The following is a 17,711-nucleotide window of genomic DNA, read 5'->3' as shown; positions in this document are numbered from 1 at the left end:
TCAGTGGGAAGGAGTAGACAGAAATCAAAATCCTTTTCTCCACCATGACTCAGTAACAGATTTATAGGGTCACCTAGTATAAAAAATAAGGACCCCCAACAGCCTAGTGACCTCAAGCCCCTGGGTAAATAGAGGCCACACTCAGGGTAGAGGGGGGTCCTTCTTTCTGGAGAAAGCAGGGATCCAGCAAATTTCTGCTAAGGAATGCTTCCCCCATTCCCAAAATAAAGACAGGTGAAGAAGAGAGCTCAGGGCATGGAACTGGCTTCCTAAAGGCCCGAGGAAGAGAGCTAGGTATCTCTTTTTTATTTTCCTTTTCCTCCTTCCTTTTCCAGGGCAGATGAGGGAGAATCTTCCTACCTCCCGCCCCCAATCATAGGGCTGGCCAGTCGGAGGCGGGCGGCAGGGGAGGAGCCTGGGCCAGTCAGACGGGTGTAGCCACGCCCCTTCCCCCACCACCACACACCCACACACACCCACCCGCTGGCTCCACTCGGCTCCGGAAGAGCCGGTTACTCCTGTGCCCCACTGACTGCTCCCACCCCTTCCGAGCCCCAGGCCTAGTCTCCAGGGCAACCCCTAGGACTATCCCGGCCAGGAGCGATTGGGAAGAGGGGTGTTGGATAGGAGAGGGCCACCTGGGATTAGAAAAGAAAGTGGGGCAGGATCCATTCTTTCCCATCTGGTGCGGAAAGACTACAATCACCTTCCTCCTTGAATGAGATCCCTCCTCATCCCATCTAATCAGAGGTCTTCCTTGCTCTTTGAGGAAGGATGAGGGTGGGGTGTCAATATGCCAACAGCTGGGTGTTTACTTCTTGCCAGAAGCCACCCCAAGCAGCAGCTGTGCTTCTCCCCCCCATCCAGATGACAGAGGGCAGACTGACCCTTTCTGTCCCCAAACATTCCTCAACCCCATCAGATGTGGCCAATCACCCACCCACCCCACCTCCCTTTAGGAAGCTACTAGAAAAAGGAAGGGGCAAATGGTCTTTTTTTCAGCAACTTGTGAGAAAGGTACCTAGGGAATACTCTGAACCTTTCACAAGCCAGGCCAGTGGGCGGGTAATAAAGAGAATGGGGAGGGAGAAATTAGCACCTGCTCCCCCTTTCTCACCCTCCCTGTGTTCCTGCTGCACCACCCTGACTGGGGTCAGCTGCCACAGTGCGTGGCTCCACGCAGAAGCCAGATGGCTGGGGCTGGGAGGGGGAAGAGACAGAAAGGGAGAGAGAGGGGATTCGTCTGCATCCCTCTACCTCTCCCTCTCCCTGTCCAGGTACTACTGGAATTCAACCCCAAACACCACTGCTGACCACCCTCTCCTCCCGCCAGCTCCCTCCCAGCCTGTGAAACATGACTCAGAAGAGTCTGAAGCAAATCCAGACACCCTGTCCCCTCGTTCTGGAGTGTGTTGTGTTGGGGTTAGCAGGGAATGAGAGCGCAAGAAGGGAAGGGGCAGGGCTAGGGTCGCAGCTGGATTTGCAGGGAGGGGGAATTCCCCAGTGGAGGTGGGGTAATTATTAAAGACCTCCCTTGTGCTCACTGGCTGAAGGGTTCACAGTGTTAATAGGGTCTAGTAGGGAGATGGCCCTCAACCTTGTAACCATTCCAACTTGTCCCCCTTCCCTGTCCAGGTTAATGGAAAACAGTCTCCTCCCCCTCTGTATTTTGGGGAGGCCAGATTCTTCTATAACACATCAAAAGGACCACAACTCATCCCTCTTCTCTCCAAATTGGTATGTGTCCCCTCAGATTCAGCACAGTCTTTTTTTAAACTCCCCAACGAGCTTCTCCATGCTGGTCTCAGAAGAGGATGGAGAAAGACCTAATTTCCTTAGGACTCCCTTTGCATCTGAATAGAGAAGGCTGGGCTTCCCAGGCTTTCCCCACCACCCCACTGCCCTTAGAGACTTAGTCCAAGAACCTCATCCACCGTCCCCCAACAGCCCCTTAAGCCCAGAATCACAAGATTCTGGATGCGCCCTCCCCCATTCCCTGACTCTGGGGCAGGAGCGTTCTTAGGCTGGACCGGCCCACCCCAAGTCCAAGAGGGTCGTTCCCACCTGGGCTGGTGCTGAGGTCGCACCCCGAAAGTCCGGGAGAGATGGAGTGGGGTGAAGGCTACAGAAAAGCTTTAGATGGGAGTTAGTTGAACTTGAAGGGCTAAACGGAGCAGGGCCTGAAAGTGACTCTAGTCTATGATAGCCCCCAACCCCCCTTACTACGGGTAAGGAGAGTAGTTGGGGTGGCGGTTGTTCCCCCTCCCACTGGAGGTTAGGATGGCGTGGGAAAGCGATGGTTCCAGAGGGGAGGAGGAGAAACCCGGACCGCGGGAGATTTTTCTGGCGAGGAAGGAGCGGGGGAGGGGGAGATCCTGGGTCCGGAATAGGAGGGGTACCCGGGAGAGGTTGGCCGAGAGGCGTGAGAAGCCTCCGGATTCCGGTCGCAGAGGACAGGGGAGAAATGGACGAGTAGATAGTGCGGGGGAGAGAGGAAGGGCAGCTCCCGCAGGGGGAGGGTCAGATCCCGAGTCCAGGGCAGCGGGGATCCCGGGGCAGGGGATCGCAGGGGCGGTCCGCCCGGGGGCTCTGGGACCAGACGTGGGTTCCGGGCCTCACCTGGAGCAGGGCCGGGCGGCGGCGGCGGCGGCGGCGGCGCAGGTGGCCGAGCCGGGCGGCGGCGGCGCCTCCTCCCCCAGCCCTGGCCGGCGGCGGCGGTGGCGGGGGGGTGGCTGGGGTGGGGAGGTAGCACTTAAAGGGACAGGAGCTACTGGGGTAGGGACGAGCGCTCGGGTAGGGCTGTCGCGAAGAATCCGCTGAGGGAGGGGGAAACGGGTGGCGTCTCCTAGGGGCCCGAACCAGGAAGGATCCCAGATGGAGGAAGAGAACAGATCCCAGGAAAAAGAGACAGAAACTTCTGCGGTCAAGTGGGGGATGGTGATGGGTCCGAACTGGAGGACCTGGGAGAGCTCCACCCGCTCTCCGGAGGCACCGGCAAAGATCTCTTCACAAAGGAGGGCCAGGAAGGCAGTGAGAGTCGCAAGGACTCCGGAGGAATGGAGGTGTCGGAGAGGGAACTCAAGGCCGAGCGTGCTGGGGGTAACACACAGCGGCCCTACTAAATGAACAGGTTCCCTGTGTTTCAGCTCCTCAGGGGCTCAAGCCCTACAGCCGTGGAGAGACGCAGCCTCCTTCCCCCAGCACGACCCAAGTTTAAAAACTTCTGCAATCAGGAAGCCAGGAGGGCAAAGACCTCCTAGGCCTTTCAACCTCAGTCCTGCCTCTCTCTGTCTTCTCAGTGACTGAAGCATGGGGATCGCCAGTAGCAGCCCTAGTGAGGCTGGTGTGGGGCCGTGAGAATCGGCTTTCTTCTAGTTCAGTTCTCCCCCAGCCGCCACCACCCTTGCGGCAACCTCTGGGGCAACAGGAAGCAGCTGCTCAGTGCAGCCCCCCACCTGGTGGTGGGTCAGGGTCAGGGAGGGAAGAGGGCAGGGACTTGAAAGGCTGGGGAGAAAACAGGGGGAGAAGCACCTTAAAAATCATCCAGTGCGACCAAAAGTGGGCTTTACTTTTGTGGGGGTAAAGCCAGCAGTGAGTGCTGTGAAATATTTCTTGAATCTCAGCAGCTTAAGTGGGAGGCGCAAGGGGCTGAGGCGAGGGTGGTGAGGTGGGGAAAGCCCCAACCTAAGGTACACTCTTAGGCTCTTCCCCAGAGCTGGAGCTGGCCAGTGCTCATGACCCCTTGGTCGGCAGCCTCAACAGCTGAGCCCCTGTGCCCCTATAGTCTGGTTTCCCCTCCTTCACCCCCCAAAAGAGCAAAGGTTAGGCCCCACCCCTGCTGAGTCAGCCAGGGAGGGAGGTAGGCATCCCTCAGGCCTTCCCGGGGGGCTGGTCCTCATACTTACCCATGTCGGGCTGGCAGGGCTCCAGGGCTGGGACCACCCAGCTCCTCACTGTCCTTGGTTCCCCCTTCACGTGCAGGCTGGTGTTAGATCCTCCCAAACTGTGAGGTGGGAACTAGCACGAATCAAAAAGCCAATGTATGCTTCCTGCGAACCACAGCCTGAACTGCTGTAGGGTGATGTCCCTGTGTGACAGACTAGGGTGGGGAGGGAGGAGGGAAGGGCGTGGCTTTCTCTGGGTGGAGAGGGAGGAGGCGGTGAGGACAGGGCAGAACCAGGAGAAATATGGAGGAAGGTTAGATCTGTGTTGACACCCCAGTGGCGTGGTACAAGAAGAGAGCGGTGAAGGGGGAAGGAAATAAATAGTTGCAGCTAGTGAGAGGGAGAAGGTTCTCGATGAATGCTAAGAGACATAAATGTATGGGGGGAAGGGTGGAGGTATGACAGAAACAACCTTTAGGTTCACAGTTCCTAGGTCTGCATCTGGATAACATGGGAAAACAGAGCAGAAAGGGCGGACCCATACCCTGGGGGCTTCTGCACCAGCTTCTTACCCACTCCAGAGTAAGGACCTAGAGGATGTGCCCCCAACCCCCATAACTCAGCATTTCCCCAAATCCAGGCTTTTCTAGGAGCAAACTACTGGACACAGGCAGCTCAGGGGCTCCACCTAATGTCCAAATCATGACACAGGAGAGACGTGCCAAGGACGTCAGAGGCAGATGGGGGGAAACTCAGAGGCCCCTACTCCACCCCTGGCACCTCTCCCAAGGCTCCTCCCCAGCCTTCAGCCCCCAAGGGCCTCTGAATTGGGATCTGTTTGTCCTGCCCTGCTTCTACCCGACTTGAATGCCTCGGGGTGGAGCTTATAGATTCAGGCTCCTCCTTAGGACAAAAGCCCCAGCTGGTTTGTAAACAGTCATTAGCAAAGAACCACATCCCAGCAAATGGCCTTCATGGATTTCAAAATGGTGAGATCAGAGTTCTTGCAGAGCCTCCAGTCCTACCACCACCAGAGGGCAGTAGGAGATGGGTCTGGGCCCAGAAAAGAATGTTTTAAGGGGCATCAAATCCAACCCTGCACTTGTTTGAAAAGGTGGGTGTACTTTTGAGTAATCCTTGCAATCCTGCATGTTTTGGTGGGCTAAGATGAAGGGAAAATTGTCTAATTCCATTATTTAGTTCAGAAACCCAAGCCCAACACCACTGAAAATTACTATTCTCCTGTAAGATTCTTTCCCCAATTTTCTTAAGGGATTTTAGCAGACCTCAGAATAGGCCCCATGGTACTTTATATTCTGCATTGCCTCAAGGAATCACAAACATACTAGTCTTGCCCAAAATATAAGTTAGGAGGCAGTAGTTAGGAACACCTTCTGAAAAAAAGGAAGGTAGAAGATAGAAAAGAGGGCTGTTTTGACTCAATTTTAATCCTTCAGAACATGTTATCATTTCCAAAAAATTTCATTCACTGATTAACCCCTGCCTTCTCTTAGAATAGCAGTTATTTCTAAACCCAACCCATTTTTCCCAAAATGCTCTTCTAAAAAGTCCTTTGGCTTTTTAAAAAGCAGAAATGCACTATATACAAGAGGCAAAAAATCAACTTCCTTTGAACAATGACATAAAAGGGCAAAAGATGAGGCCCTACTATTAAGATCACATCATCCCCAGGAAACCCATTCACAAGACTCACAGCTGTTCATCAATCCAAGACAATGGCTTTTCTTTTTTGATGACCCCATTTCAAATATATATGGCCTACTTTGTGCTGTTTCTTGTGTGTGGTTATTCTAAAATTACTATTAAAAACGTCAGTGTTGGCTGTGTTGTCAAGACCAAGAAAAACAGACAGATGCTGAGAGATGTACTTTTTATTGGAAACCTTAAATAGTCTTCAGACAGAACACTATGTCTTCAATCAAGGCTCTCAGGAATGTGGCCTACAGAGAAAACTGCAATTTCTGGATTAGGAGCAAGGAGACGGACAGCACGGAGGATGAGTGCTTAGTTTGCCAAAAAGACCCTCTCAGGAGTGCTCTTCAGCCAGCTTATCAGCTTTTGCCACAGCTTCTTCAATGGGTCCCACCATATAGAAGGCCTGTTCTGGGAGATGGTCATATTCACCTACATGGAAAAAAATCCAACTGGTGAGAAGTGAAAGATATTATCAACTTTCTGCAGTGGGTACATACCTCACCACTTGAGGCCACCAGTCAGAATGTGGTGAAATCGTGTCATCTTAGGTATCTTTTCTTAAACTTCCCTCACAAATCCAATTTACAAGACATGACGCTACAGTACAGCTTAAGAACAAATGGTCCATAGTCATATAACCTGGGTTCAAATTCTTACTACTTTGGCCGTATGATATTGGGACTGGTTATTTTAAACTTTCCATGCTTCAAGTTTCCTAATTTGTAAAACAGGATAATAATGCCTTCCTTATAAGGATGCTGTAATTCACTTAGAAGAGTAGCTAGCATGAAAGCACTCAGTAAGTCTAAGTCTTACTCTCAGACATTGAGTATTTCCAAAGAAAACTGATGGGAAATAACTTACTTTTATATAAAAATTATGTAATTAGGCACAATATATTTATATATTGCTTGATGGTTCCTGGAATGGGAACACAGCACAGCAAGCATTCAAGGGATTGCAGTTTCTTTGCCATTTTACGTTCAGCCTTATACTTGAAATCTCACCTGCCAAAATCTGCTGGAATCCTTTGATGGTCTCCTTCAGGGGTACCAGTTTCCCCATATGACCGGTAAAGACCTCAGCCACCTGGAATGGCTGAGACAAGAAACGCTGTATTTTCCGTGCACGGGACACAGTTAATTTGTCTTCCTCAGAAAGTTCATCCATACCCAGGATGGCAATGATGTCCTGGAGGGATTTGTAGTCCTATGAGAAAACAAGATTAAGAGAGGCCTAGTAAACATTTACATTCCTCTAATTTGGACAAAAACCTAAGGATTAACACAACTTTATATTCACACTGAGCTCTCTATACAGCATTTTAGCACTTTACTGCACTTCTTAACTGAAACAAATTAGTTACTTGGGGGTCATGAGAGCCCTCAGCTAAGATCAGTGTCTTGTTTCCCTTACTCCGAGTCTATTAGGTGGTGTTAGAAAATATTGGATTCCAAACGTGGAGTACCTGGAAACTCAAGAGACCTCATTAACACTCACTAGGAACTGCTGGTCTCATCTTTTCTTGCTCTAAAGCAAATCACAAATCACCAGGAGAGATACGGTCCTAATACAGTCCCCAAATTCCCTTTATGGCCACTGATCTCACCTGCAGTACTCACCTGTAGGATCTTTTGTACCCCACGGGCAACATCATAATGCTCATTGCCAACAATGTTGGGATCCATGATGCGAGAGGTGGAGTCCAGAGGATCCACAGCTGGATAGATGCCCAGCTCAGCAATAGCACGGGACAGCACAGTGGTAGCATCCAAATGGGCAAAGGTAGTGGCAGGGGCAGGGTCAGTCAAGTCATCAGCAGGCACGTAGATAGCCTAAAGTCAAGAACCCATGAAGAGCAGCAGGAAGCCAAGTAATTCTACTTAAGCCATCCCCTTTTCTGACCTCTCCTCATTATGTCACTCTTATCTTCTCAGCATTCAAGAGTCCACCTCAAAAAATGTGGACTCTTATCACCCCTAATAGTGGCTGAGTAAGCTTATAGATTATCTAGTCCCTCCAAGACGTGATGAAAGAATTTTCATTGTTATTCCTTTTGTTCTTCATCCTACTTTTTAACTCTATTGTAGTGATACCCACTTTAATAGTAAAAAACAAAAACCCTTGCACTATTATACTAATTCATCAGGAAAATGAACCATGAAAGTTAATAAAATTTAGACAAACTTCTAGATAATTTTTACTATATACCATCTACATACATTTGAAAATTTGTAGTAGTTAGTGTAGTCCATATTCAACGCTCAGTTTCCATGTAGCTTCAAACTCCCCTTCAGGATGGAAACCACTACTTTGTGATCTACATTTACATGTACACCTTCAATTAGTTTAGATGAGTGGTTTCTTAATCTTTTAGGGTCTTTAACATGCACACGCAGAATTTTACACATTATTTCAGGGAGCTCAGGTACCTACTTAAAAGCCTTTTGAGATATAAGTAACTAGATTTTGTACCTTTCTGTACATGCCTTTAAACAAATTAGACTTTCATCCATTTAACTGTTCTCACCTGTACAGAGGTGATAGATCCCTTTTTGGTGGTAGTGATTCTTTCCTGCATGGTACCCATGTCAGTGGCCAGGGTAGGCTGATAACCCACAGCAGAAGGGATTCTGCCCAATAAAGCAGACACCTTAAAAAAAAAAAAAAATCTTTAGCCTTATCTGCATCATTCCATAGAAAGGTCAAATGAACCAGGTTCTCTCAAGCCTTCTCTCTTACCTCTGAGCCAGCCTGGGTGAAGCGAAAGATGTTATCAATAAACAGTAATACATCTTGACCTTCTTGGTCTCTGAAGTATTCAGCTACAGTCAGTCCAGTCAGAGCTACCCGGGCCCGAGCACCAGGCGGTTCATTCATTTGACCGTACACCAGCGCTACCTGCAGTAATCATACAAATTCAGAAATTGTGGCAGAGGAGTGGGAAAGCCATATACCCAAGGTCCCCAAATCAGAGAAACTACCAAAAAACCCTCCTTAGATGTCTATGTTTTTGTTCACAATTTTCCCTTTTAGAGATGTAGTTCAAAACAACATGAAAGGTAATTTCTTATAATTACGGAGGCAATATTCTTACAGTAGAAAGGAAATAAATTGTAAGTAAGTGAAAGGCACAAAATAGGGTAATCTGAGATATAAGAACCACCTTCAACTCCTCCCAAAGTTAGCTTTCAAATGATGGGTCTATGTACCAAAAACAAAGACTAGAAATATCAAAGAAGAAAACAAAATGTACATTAGTGTATTAGAAGCTGGGGGAAAAACACTGACAAATTTCATTTGTAGGTCCTGGGACAATAAAATGAAAATATAGAACATGGCTTCACCTAGCAATGCAGTCAACTGCAGCAGTTTCCTGGCACTACTTTGTGGACATCAATCAGCTCAGTGCTCACCTTGGAGGTGGCATCTTTTAAGTTGATAACACCAGACTCAATCATTTCATGGTATAAGTCATTGCCCTCACGAGTCCTCTCACCAACACCAGCAAACACAGAGTAACCACCATGGGCTTTGGCAACGTTGTTGATTAACTCCATGATCAGTACTGTCTTGCCAACTCCAGCACCACCAAAGAGCCCTAGGAGAGGTTGAGAAAAAAAGAATAAGAGTTTTGTTTCCAAATAAGCAAACTTCAAAAAAAAATTTTGTTTGTTTCTTTCCATCTTTTCCCTTCTCAGAAATGGCATCTGGCATCAGCAAACTCAGAAGAACGAAAGTCAGAAGCTACTCATCAGTGAGGGATAGATCTCAGTACCCACTTTTAACACGGTAGGATTTTTTCCCACACATTAGGTTTGTAAAATATCTACCCACCACTAACATACCAATTTTGCCACCCTTGGCATAGGGAGCCAGCAGATCCACAACCTTGATACCGGTAACCAGAATTTCCTGCTCAACACTCATCTCCATGAATTCAGGAGCCTCAGCATGAATAGCAGCAAATCTGTAAAGGCAGAAGATCAGTGTCTATTCTTCTTATTAAACAGTTCCTCTCAATTCTCAAGCCTAACTCTGTACTCATAATCTCATCTCTTAAGTAACATTCTAGACAAAACTGTCACCCACCATCAAGCCCAAATATTCTGCAATAAAGAGGATTTCATCACCTCAGGAAGCAATAATCCCATTCCCTGACAACCTTAACTGCCATAAGGTTTTCCTTTTACAGAGCCCTAACTTAACAGCACTTCTTCACATACCAACAAGAAATACAAAGGCCACTGGTATTAAAATGAACTGAAATAATCAACTTGGGCCCTAAGTAGCAATTTGATTTTTTCTCTCTTTTTTTTACCATCAGAACTTCTGCATCATTAATTTTCTTCAGAAGAAGCTGCATTGTGTGGTTTTAATAAATGAATATATTGGTACTTTAAGTATTCTCTGCAAGAAAATTCTGCTATAGTAGAGGCTGTCACCTTAATGTATAAAACTGCTAGGAAAAACAGTTCCTTTCTGTGTAGATGCAACAAGAGGGGGATACTTACTGTTTGGTTTTTATGGGACCTCTCTCATCAATAGGTTCTCCAATGACGTTCATGATTCTACCCAAGGTCTCAGGGCCAACAGGAATTTTGATTGGTGCACCAGAATCCAGGACTTTCTGGCCTCTAACCAAGCCTTCTGTACCATCCATGGCAATGGTTCTTACTGTGCTCTCACCTGTCAGATAAGGCATTGCAGGGTTATACAGGACATACTGGCTTCATGATATTTAATGAAGTGTAACTGGCATTGAACACCTAAGTCAACCAAGACTCCTTCTCAGTACGTAAATGTGGCTTCAGCAAACTCAGAAGAACGAAAGTCATTTTGATAAAATCATCATAGAAGGAAAACAGCTTAGTTTTGGGGGATATTTCGGTCAAACAAGATCTTTACTATTCCTAACACATTCTACTTACCCAAATGCTGGGCCACCTCCAAAACCAGCCTGGTCTCCCTGCCTTGCACTTCCAGGGCATTTAGGATGGGTGGCAGTCCCTCATCAAATTGGACGTCCACCACTGCACCAATGACCGCCACGATGCGCCCAGTGGCGGTGCCTGCCTTTGGCGACGGAGATGTTTGAGCGGCATAGTCTCTGGCTAACAGACAAAAAAGATATGGAAGCAGCTGGGGTTAGGACAGTTAAAGGTCATCGGAAACCCCGACATAACTTGCAAGTACTGGTTAATACAGCCCAGGCCCGACCTCCTTCCGCTTGCACGGAAGGCGGGTCCAGAGGGAGGGCCGCACTGGAAGCGGAGAAAGAGCCTGCACCATCTTCCCATCCTCCTGCACAAAACCCCATTATTCGAGGGCTCGGTGCCCCCATTCCACGGGAAGGTCAATGCACCTGCCCACACTTTTCCGTCACACAACGCCCCCTTCCAAAATGAGACGGAATTAGATCGGTCCTGTTCTTGTTTTCCCGCCGTTAGAGGGCAGGGCGCTGGCCCTGGCGTCCTTCTAGCACCACAGATCCCTTAGGCCCAAGCGACTACCGGCCCCAGGCTCAAGGTCATGGGACGGCAGAAACGAACCCAGCCCCTAAAGCACGGCACTTACCAGGATGCAGCGCTGCCGGAGCGGCCCGCAGTAAGAGCTGGACTTGAGGTAGCGGCGCTGAAGGGCTGAGTCCCCGAAAGGCCCCAGAGGCCGTGGAAGCGGCCACACGACCCACGAGTCCCAACATGGCGGAGCCCGGGTGGCGACTGATCCCTGCAGCAGTCTAGCCTCCAACTCCCCACAGTTGGGGGGCGAGGCCCACCCTGCAGTAGGCATGGCCACTGGATGATCTTGCTGCTCATCACTCTCAGCGCTGCTCCTATAGGCTAATAACCTCTCATCTTCTCAACCATTGGCCAAAATTGGTGCTAATCTGAATTGCTTTTTTTTATTGGACAGTGTCTGGTTAGGTGCAACCCTCAGAGCCTCGAAACATAATTGGACAACAGGGATGTCAATTGGAGAGAGTACTTGGCGGAACTGCGTTTAGGAAAGGGACCGAGTTCCTGTGGGGAAGCCCTTTGGCTGTAACTGGCTGTCCTTGAGCTCTCTCCTTAGATAGGACCTTGAGCTAGGTGACAGTCTCAAGGGCGGGGTTAGGGAAGTGGTGGTGTCGTGAAGCACCACTGACTGACCTTGTCTGTTAGGATCCTTCTCTAGGGGCAAACGGTTTTTCTAATTAGCGAGATTGGAAGCTTTCAGATAGGTCAGGAATCCAGACAGAATTAAAGCTACAAAGAAACTCATGTAACCAGTCGTTTAACAAATGTGTGCTAGGCATTGAGGAGGCAAAGATAAGTAAGACTTAGGACCTCTTTTAATGAAAGACAGATGAGTAAAAAATGCAATCAAGTGTGATGGGTCCTGGTTAGTATAGGGTAAAATGTATGGAGGAAGAAGGAGGGGATAAATTTGGGTCATCTAGAAATGTAGGAGGAATTGTCTCTAGGTGGAGGAGGCTGATAGATTGGTCGCAAAACATCAGTAGAATTCCTAGGGTAAAGTAGGAAGGAAGAATATTCCAAGCACACATTTGCATTAAACAGCATGTTCCTTTTGTGGAACTGTAGGTGAGGAAGGTCAGAGGTGAGGAAGGGAAAAAAGATAGTAAAGAGATGAGTATAGAGAGAAGCCAGAACCAGTTCTCAGGGTCTTGGATGGGAGCGGAGGCTGGGCAGTGGTAGGTGTGTGGTCCTTGAGCATGAAAAATGGTAAAATAAACAGGACATCCTTTTCTATAGTATTGACTTTATTCAAGGTATTTGGGGGCAGGGTGGGGGAGACCCTTAATCTATTAGAACAAACATAGCTAAATGGAGTAGTTCAGCATGAAGCTAGTTCCCCAGACTTTCTCTGGCCAGCACACATTAGTTCTCATTTTTATGCGTGATAGTGAAAGTTTCCTATTTGACAGCAAGAACTATCAGAGAATTTAAAGGAGAAAGCAGGAATAGAAGAGAATGTTAAATTTCAAGTGTCTTTGGTAATCTTGCCTAGTAAGAGGGAAAGAACCCAAGAAAACAGCAACATGTATGGGGCAGGTAGAAAAAAATAAACTATGTAAGGAAGCAGCAGAGGAATAAGGAAAAGACCAAAGAACATAGTATAAGAATCAAAAATAGAGAATGTTAAAGAGAAAGTGGTCAATAGTATAAATCACATAACCATTCTATAAAATAAGGGCTGTAAAGAACTGGGTTTGGCAACTAGGAATTCATTCCACGGTAATGTGGGGTCAAAGGTACTTTCAATGGATGCAGGATATACATTTTTGTTTTGCAATTTGTGCTCTTCCCATTATGCTGGGCAGCATCCCAGTTAATAGGGACCTATATATTTCACTTGCCTCCCTCGACTATTAGAGTTGAAGTTTCTATAGATAGGATAAGATACTTAAAAGAGTATTGCTACTGGAGCCATATTGTGTTTTTTTTTAATTTTAAAAAATATTTATTTCGCTGTGCTGGGCCTTAGTTGCAGCACACGGGAGTTTTTTTGGTTACAGAATGAGGGATTTACAGCATGCGAACTCTTACTTGTGGCACGTGGGATCTATTTCCCTGACCAGGGATCAAACCCAGGCGCCCTGCATTGGTATCACAGAATCTTAGCCACTGGACCACCAGGGAAGTCCCAGACTGGGTTTAAAATCTTGTTTTTGCCACTTACTAAACTCACTAAGTTTAAAATCTCTGTATATCACTTTCCTCATTATGAGATAATCTCATAAGGGCGTCTCAAAAATTAAGTAGATTACAATGTGAAAAGAAGCATTTAGAACAATGTCTGGCGTCTGGCACATAGTTAGCACTGTCTTTGTGTTGGCTAGTATTTTTACTTACTATTGACATAGTGTTAAGATCCTTTGGTTTTGTATCACCAATTTTGGTCGTGGCCAAAATTTTATTAACCGTTAAACATTTAAACTGACAATCGAAGTTTCAAAGTGAAGATTTCGACCTAAATTTCCAGGTTAACTGAGGCTCATCACTTTTTGAAATGTATTTACACATTTGTCTTTTTAGCAGATTATCAGGAAATTTAACTGTTCTTTGGGCAGCTGGGTTATAATTAAATCTTTGTACCAAAATGCAACGCTAAATGCTTTCAATGTTACCGAGGCATATTTCTCCACTATGCTCAACTTTGTAAATTGATTTTTCTAACTTCTTTGCTGTCAGTTTGGCCCCAGCAACCTCAAGTCCTCTTCTGAAATCAGATAACCTGCTAAATTTATAAGTAATACTGTCTAAAATAAAAGTAAATAAACTTGATTAGCTTGGTTTGAGATAGGCCTTAACAACAGTACTTCTGAATAATGTCATCTATTTTAGAGTTCTGACATGTTTTGGTCCTACTGGTTTCTTACCTGAAGTTAATTCCAAATGACTGACCCCACAATTCATGGCTGAAAACCTTATGAATTTTATCTTAAGGTGAAGATGGCATTTTCCAACTTTCTTTTGGCTGCGCCACATGGCTTGCGGGATCGTAGTTCCCCGACCAGGGATTGAACCCTCGGCAGTGAAAGCACAGAGTCCTAACCACTGCACCGCCAGGGAATTCCCTACCAATTTTACTGCCATCCATAATGGTCATGTTCCACATTCTTTCACTACTCTGCGAAATAGTAAAATGTCTTTGTCTCTACCGTATTTCTTGACAATCATCTTGAGTGATTTCAAATTCCAGGAAAATAATCCAATCAATACCCTAGCTTCAGAGTTCTTTAATCTCTTCAATTCCAACTAGCTTAGCACTGACATTTCATGTAAGTATCCTACTCAAGTTCTACCTCAAAATTTCAATATTCTCTTGTCAAACCACTTTTTTTTTAACACAAGTAAAACATGAACAAATTCTAAGTATACAGGATTAGAATAAATCCTTTCACAACCCAAATCTCATTCCCAGAAATAACCACTAAAAACGTTTTGCACACATCCATTACTTTCTATCCATCCATGTACATAAAACATGTGCACTTCCAATTTTTAGAAACTTCAGTGGAAGCACACTACAGAAAGCTTAAGTTTTCTAATCTTTATGTTTTGGAGAACTTTCTGTGTCAGTACATTTAACTTTATTGACTGCAGCTACACCTCATGCCATAAAAATGTGTAATAACTTATTTTACTCCATTAATGGTTATTTGGATTGTTTCAAATGGCTATTACATGCAGTACTGAATGAAAAAAAGGATATCTTGTAAACATCTGAGTACACCATCTACTACTACCTTTAGATTCCTAGAAATAAAATGCTGGCATAAAATTATGTTCGTTTAATTTATTTTTGGGCCATGCCACAAGTCTTGTGGGATGTGGGGTTTAGTTCCCCAACCAGGGATCTAACCCGGGCCCTATGCAGTTAAAGTTCAGAATCATAACCACAGGACCGCCAGGGAATTTCCTAAAATTATATTCATTTAAATGAGATTCTGCCAAATGCCTTCTAAAACATTTTGCTAATTTCCCAGGTTCCCAGAATCCTTGCCGAAACTTTTTTTTAAAAATGTGCCTAAAAATTTAAAAAAAAGGGCCTAATACTAAATGTATGAAATTACTTTATTGACGCAAGTTGCATTTCCCTAATTTCTAAGACAATACTTTGTCATTTTTATTTCTTCAGTGAATTACCTATCTCTACCTTTTGCCCATTCTTTTCTATTGACTTGTCATGATTAGTGCTCTTCAAATGCTTTGTTCAATGTTGTAAATATTTTATTCAAGTATATCACTTATTTTTTAACCTAAGTTACCTTTTGATGTCTTTTTTTTTTTTTTGGCCACACCACGCGGCTTGTGGGATCTTAGTTCCCCGACCAGGTAATGAACCTGGGCCCTAAGCAGTGAGCATGCGGAGTCCTAGCCACTTGGCCAGCCAGGGAACTCCTGACCCATGTTACTTTTAATATTAGATTTTCTTTTTAAACTTTCCTTTGTAGCTTTTACATTCTGTATCATTCTTGGAGGATTTCCCCCTATCATTAATAAGAATTTGAATTTTTTTTTCAGTGAGTGGGCCAGGAACCACCAGCATCAGAATCACCTAGCTCTGCTTTATCTATGGTAATCACTAGCTATACGGGATTAAATTTAGTATAAAATTAAATATTCAGTTTTCAGTCACACTAGCCACATTCCAGATCCCTACCAGCTCTAAGCAGCTGGCAGCTACTTTATCAGACAATGGAGAGGTACAGAACATTGCATCACAAAAAGTCACATTGGATGGAGCTGATACCTCAGCAGGACTAATTCAGAATCTGCCTTTTAGATCTAAAAGAGAAGATGTCAAACTTCAGCACACATCAGAATCACCTAGAGGGCTTAAGGCAGATCACTGGACTCTACTGTCTCATTTCTCATTTAGTAGGTCTGTGCGCGTGCCCGAAATTTATGTATCTAACAAGTTCCTAGGGGAGACTCATGCTGGTAGCCGGGATCATACTTCAATCGTTGTCAAGTATCAGTTAAATTGCAAATTCCTGGGCCCCACATCACCTACTATACGAAAGCCCATCTGAGGGCTGGGACTGATGAATCCACATAGTCCCATGATTTTGATTGTCCGAGAACCACCAAGGTCTAGTTCTACGGAAAAAACTAGAGCTATGAGGCTAATTAGTTGTGAGAACAAAAAAAAAAAACCAATGGTTGAGGGAGGGAGGTATACTCCTCATGGAGGGTGTTAACTGTATTGGAAGCAGCTTTACAGCTATCACCCCTAAACTTGTGATGAGGTACAGCCACAGGAATGTGGTGCTAAGGAGAGTATGGAAGTCAGGGTCACTGGATTTGAGGCTAAGAAATTTAAGCTAGAGTTCTGGATAAGTTCTTCACGTAAACAATGAAGTTATCCAGGCTGACACTATAACTTGTAAGCAAATATTTGGTTTCCAGTTTAGAAAACATTTAAGTGTTCAGAGCAAAGCATGACAGGCAGTATATATACAAGTTATCATCAAATCCTATTTGACATATCTCTGGAATCTCTCTCCAGTTCTCAATGCCAGAGCCTAAATTTACCCTTTTACATTTCACCGTTTCAATTCCTGCACTAACTTGTTTCCTTACGTCCAGGCCCACCTGCAATACATTACCCATGCAAAATGTAGTAGTAAGTATGTACTGAGTGTTCAACATACCAGGTGCTGTCATCAGGCTGGAGATTTAGTTATACATCTTTCACTCTCCTAGTAGAGGAAACTACCAACTAATAATCAAGTGTGGTTAACGTTTCAGTTAAGTCCACAGGCCTTACAAGCCTACCAGGATAGAATAAATAATTTAGGAGCTAAGAGTAGGCCTTAGACAAGGTACCTGCCTCCCCTCTTCCAAGCCTTTATGTTCTCAAGGTTGGTATAATGCTGGGTGAGCCACGCAGAACAGCATTTGATGTTAGAATACGAGTGAAGTTCATTATCACTCATTTCTTGTCAAAAGAATTCTTGCTAAATAGAAAAAACAAAAACTTGCACAAAACTGAATGGGTAAATAAAACCTTCATGCTACTTGTAACAACTAATCACCTTGCCCTCTTCCTTGGAGGTAATTTAACAGTTCAGGAAGTTGAATATAGCATCTTTATCACCACATGTCAAAATAGACAAACTGTAAGAATAGATGCTGTCTCTCACTCAAACTTAAAAACTCACCAAATGATCCTCTCCCCAGTGACTCTCTTTAAAGCAAAAGTAATTACAGTTTAGATTTTCGATACAAGGCCAAATAAATAGTTCTCCTTCAGTTTTGGCCTGTCAATTCACCTTTTGGCATGAAGTACTTTAACTTAGAGGGATCAGACACCATTCACAAGACTTTGTACCTGACAGCAATAAGGGTTAGTGAAATCCCATTCAAGTGTCTGAGCACAAAATAGGTTTTAAAAATTGTAAGAATCTTAAGATATAGGATGAAATCAGAAACCCATCATGCTATACTTTCTTAATGCTATAGCCTAATGGCTGGCATTAAGAAAATCCTTAATGAATCTTTTAACTTCCAGAACTGACATACAAAAATAGTTCGAGAAAATAAAACTAAAAATAGAAGGGTTTTTTAAATTTTAAAGTTTTTCCCTGAAGCTAAG

At 45.2% G+C, this 17,711-nt stretch overlaps 2 protein-coding genes, 1 long non-coding RNA gene and 2 other non-coding genes across 10 annotated transcripts in view; 1 reads left to right on the top strand and 4 right to left on the bottom strand.

The window, feature by feature from the left end:
- The window catches only part of BAZ2A (bromodomain adjacent to zinc finger domain 2A), a 34,244-nt gene extending 30,177 nt beyond the window's left edge, over nt 1-4,067 (bottom strand). For 3 of the 6 annotated variants that reach the window (XM_073788484.1, XM_073788486.1, XM_073788487.1), the window contains exon 1: nt 2,620-2,670. The gene's annotated coding sequence lies outside the window, so the exon portion shown is untranslated. Of the gene's footprint in view, nt 1-2,619; nt 2,671-3,905 lie in introns of those variants that run through there. The other 3 variants (XM_073788485.1, XM_073788488.1, XM_033866447.2) reach the window with 2 other exon arrangements.
- Nucleotides 1-17,711, top strand: part of LOC141275862 (uncharacterized) — a 56,626-nt gene that overhangs the window by 1,117 nt on the left and 37,798 nt on the right. Inside the window, exon 2 of the long non-coding RNA XR_012324347.1 lies at nt 1,636-1,737. This is a non-coding gene — a long non-coding RNA (uncharacterized lncRNA). The remainder of the gene's footprint in view (nt 1-1,635; nt 1,738-17,711) is intronic.
- Nucleotides 5,761-11,338, bottom strand: ATP5F1B (ATP synthase F1 subunit beta). Its single transcript, XM_004316125.3, has 10 exons — nt 11,178-11,338; nt 10,532-10,714; nt 10,115-10,289; nt 9,449-9,570; nt 9,017-9,201; nt 8,343-8,501; nt 8,131-8,253; nt 7,223-7,435; nt 6,608-6,809; nt 5,761-6,029 (listed from the first exon to the last, which is right to left on the bottom strand). Exons 1-10 carry the CDS (start codon nt 11,302-11,304, stop codon nt 5,932-5,934), a joined length of 1,587 nt encoding a protein of 528 aa, XP_004316173.1. The 5' UTR covers nt 11,305-11,338; the 3' UTR covers nt 5,761-5,931.
- LOC117314355 (small nucleolar RNA SNORD59) lies at nt 9,293-9,363 on the bottom strand. Its single transcript, XR_004529102.1, has one exon. It is a non-coding gene; the product is annotated as a small nucleolar RNA SNORD59 (small nucleolar RNA).
- On the bottom strand, nt 10,387-10,461 carry LOC117314354 (small nucleolar RNA SNORD59). Its single transcript, XR_004529101.1, has one exon. It is a non-coding gene; the product is annotated as a small nucleolar RNA SNORD59 (small nucleolar RNA).

Source organism: Tursiops truncatus, chromosome 11, assembly GCF_011762595.2.
Source record: "Tursiops truncatus isolate mTurTru1 chromosome 11, mTurTru1.mat.Y, whole genome shotgun sequence".
Classification (NCBI taxonomy): Eukaryota; Metazoa; Chordata; class Mammalia; order Artiodactyla; family Delphinidae; genus Tursiops; species Tursiops truncatus.
The sequence above is the reverse complement of the archived record's forward strand: the minus strand, read 5'-3'. Positions and strand labels throughout refer to the sequence as shown.

Excerpts from the sequence above, each read along its gene's own strand:
- ATP5F1B (XM_004316125.3), bottom strand. The coding sequence starts at position 11,304 with ATGTTGGGACTCGTGGGTCGTGTGGCCGCTTCCACGGCCTCTGGGGCC. Across the intron at positions 9,202-9,448 it reads TGCCAAGGGTGGCAAAATTG|GGCTCTTTGGTGGTGCTGGA; the intron begins GTATGTTAGTGG and ends AACCTCTCCTAG. Across the intron at positions 6,030-6,607 it reads ATTCCAGCAGATTTTGGCAG|GTGAATATGACCATCTCCCA; the intron begins GTGAGATTTCAA and ends TTTTCCATGTAG.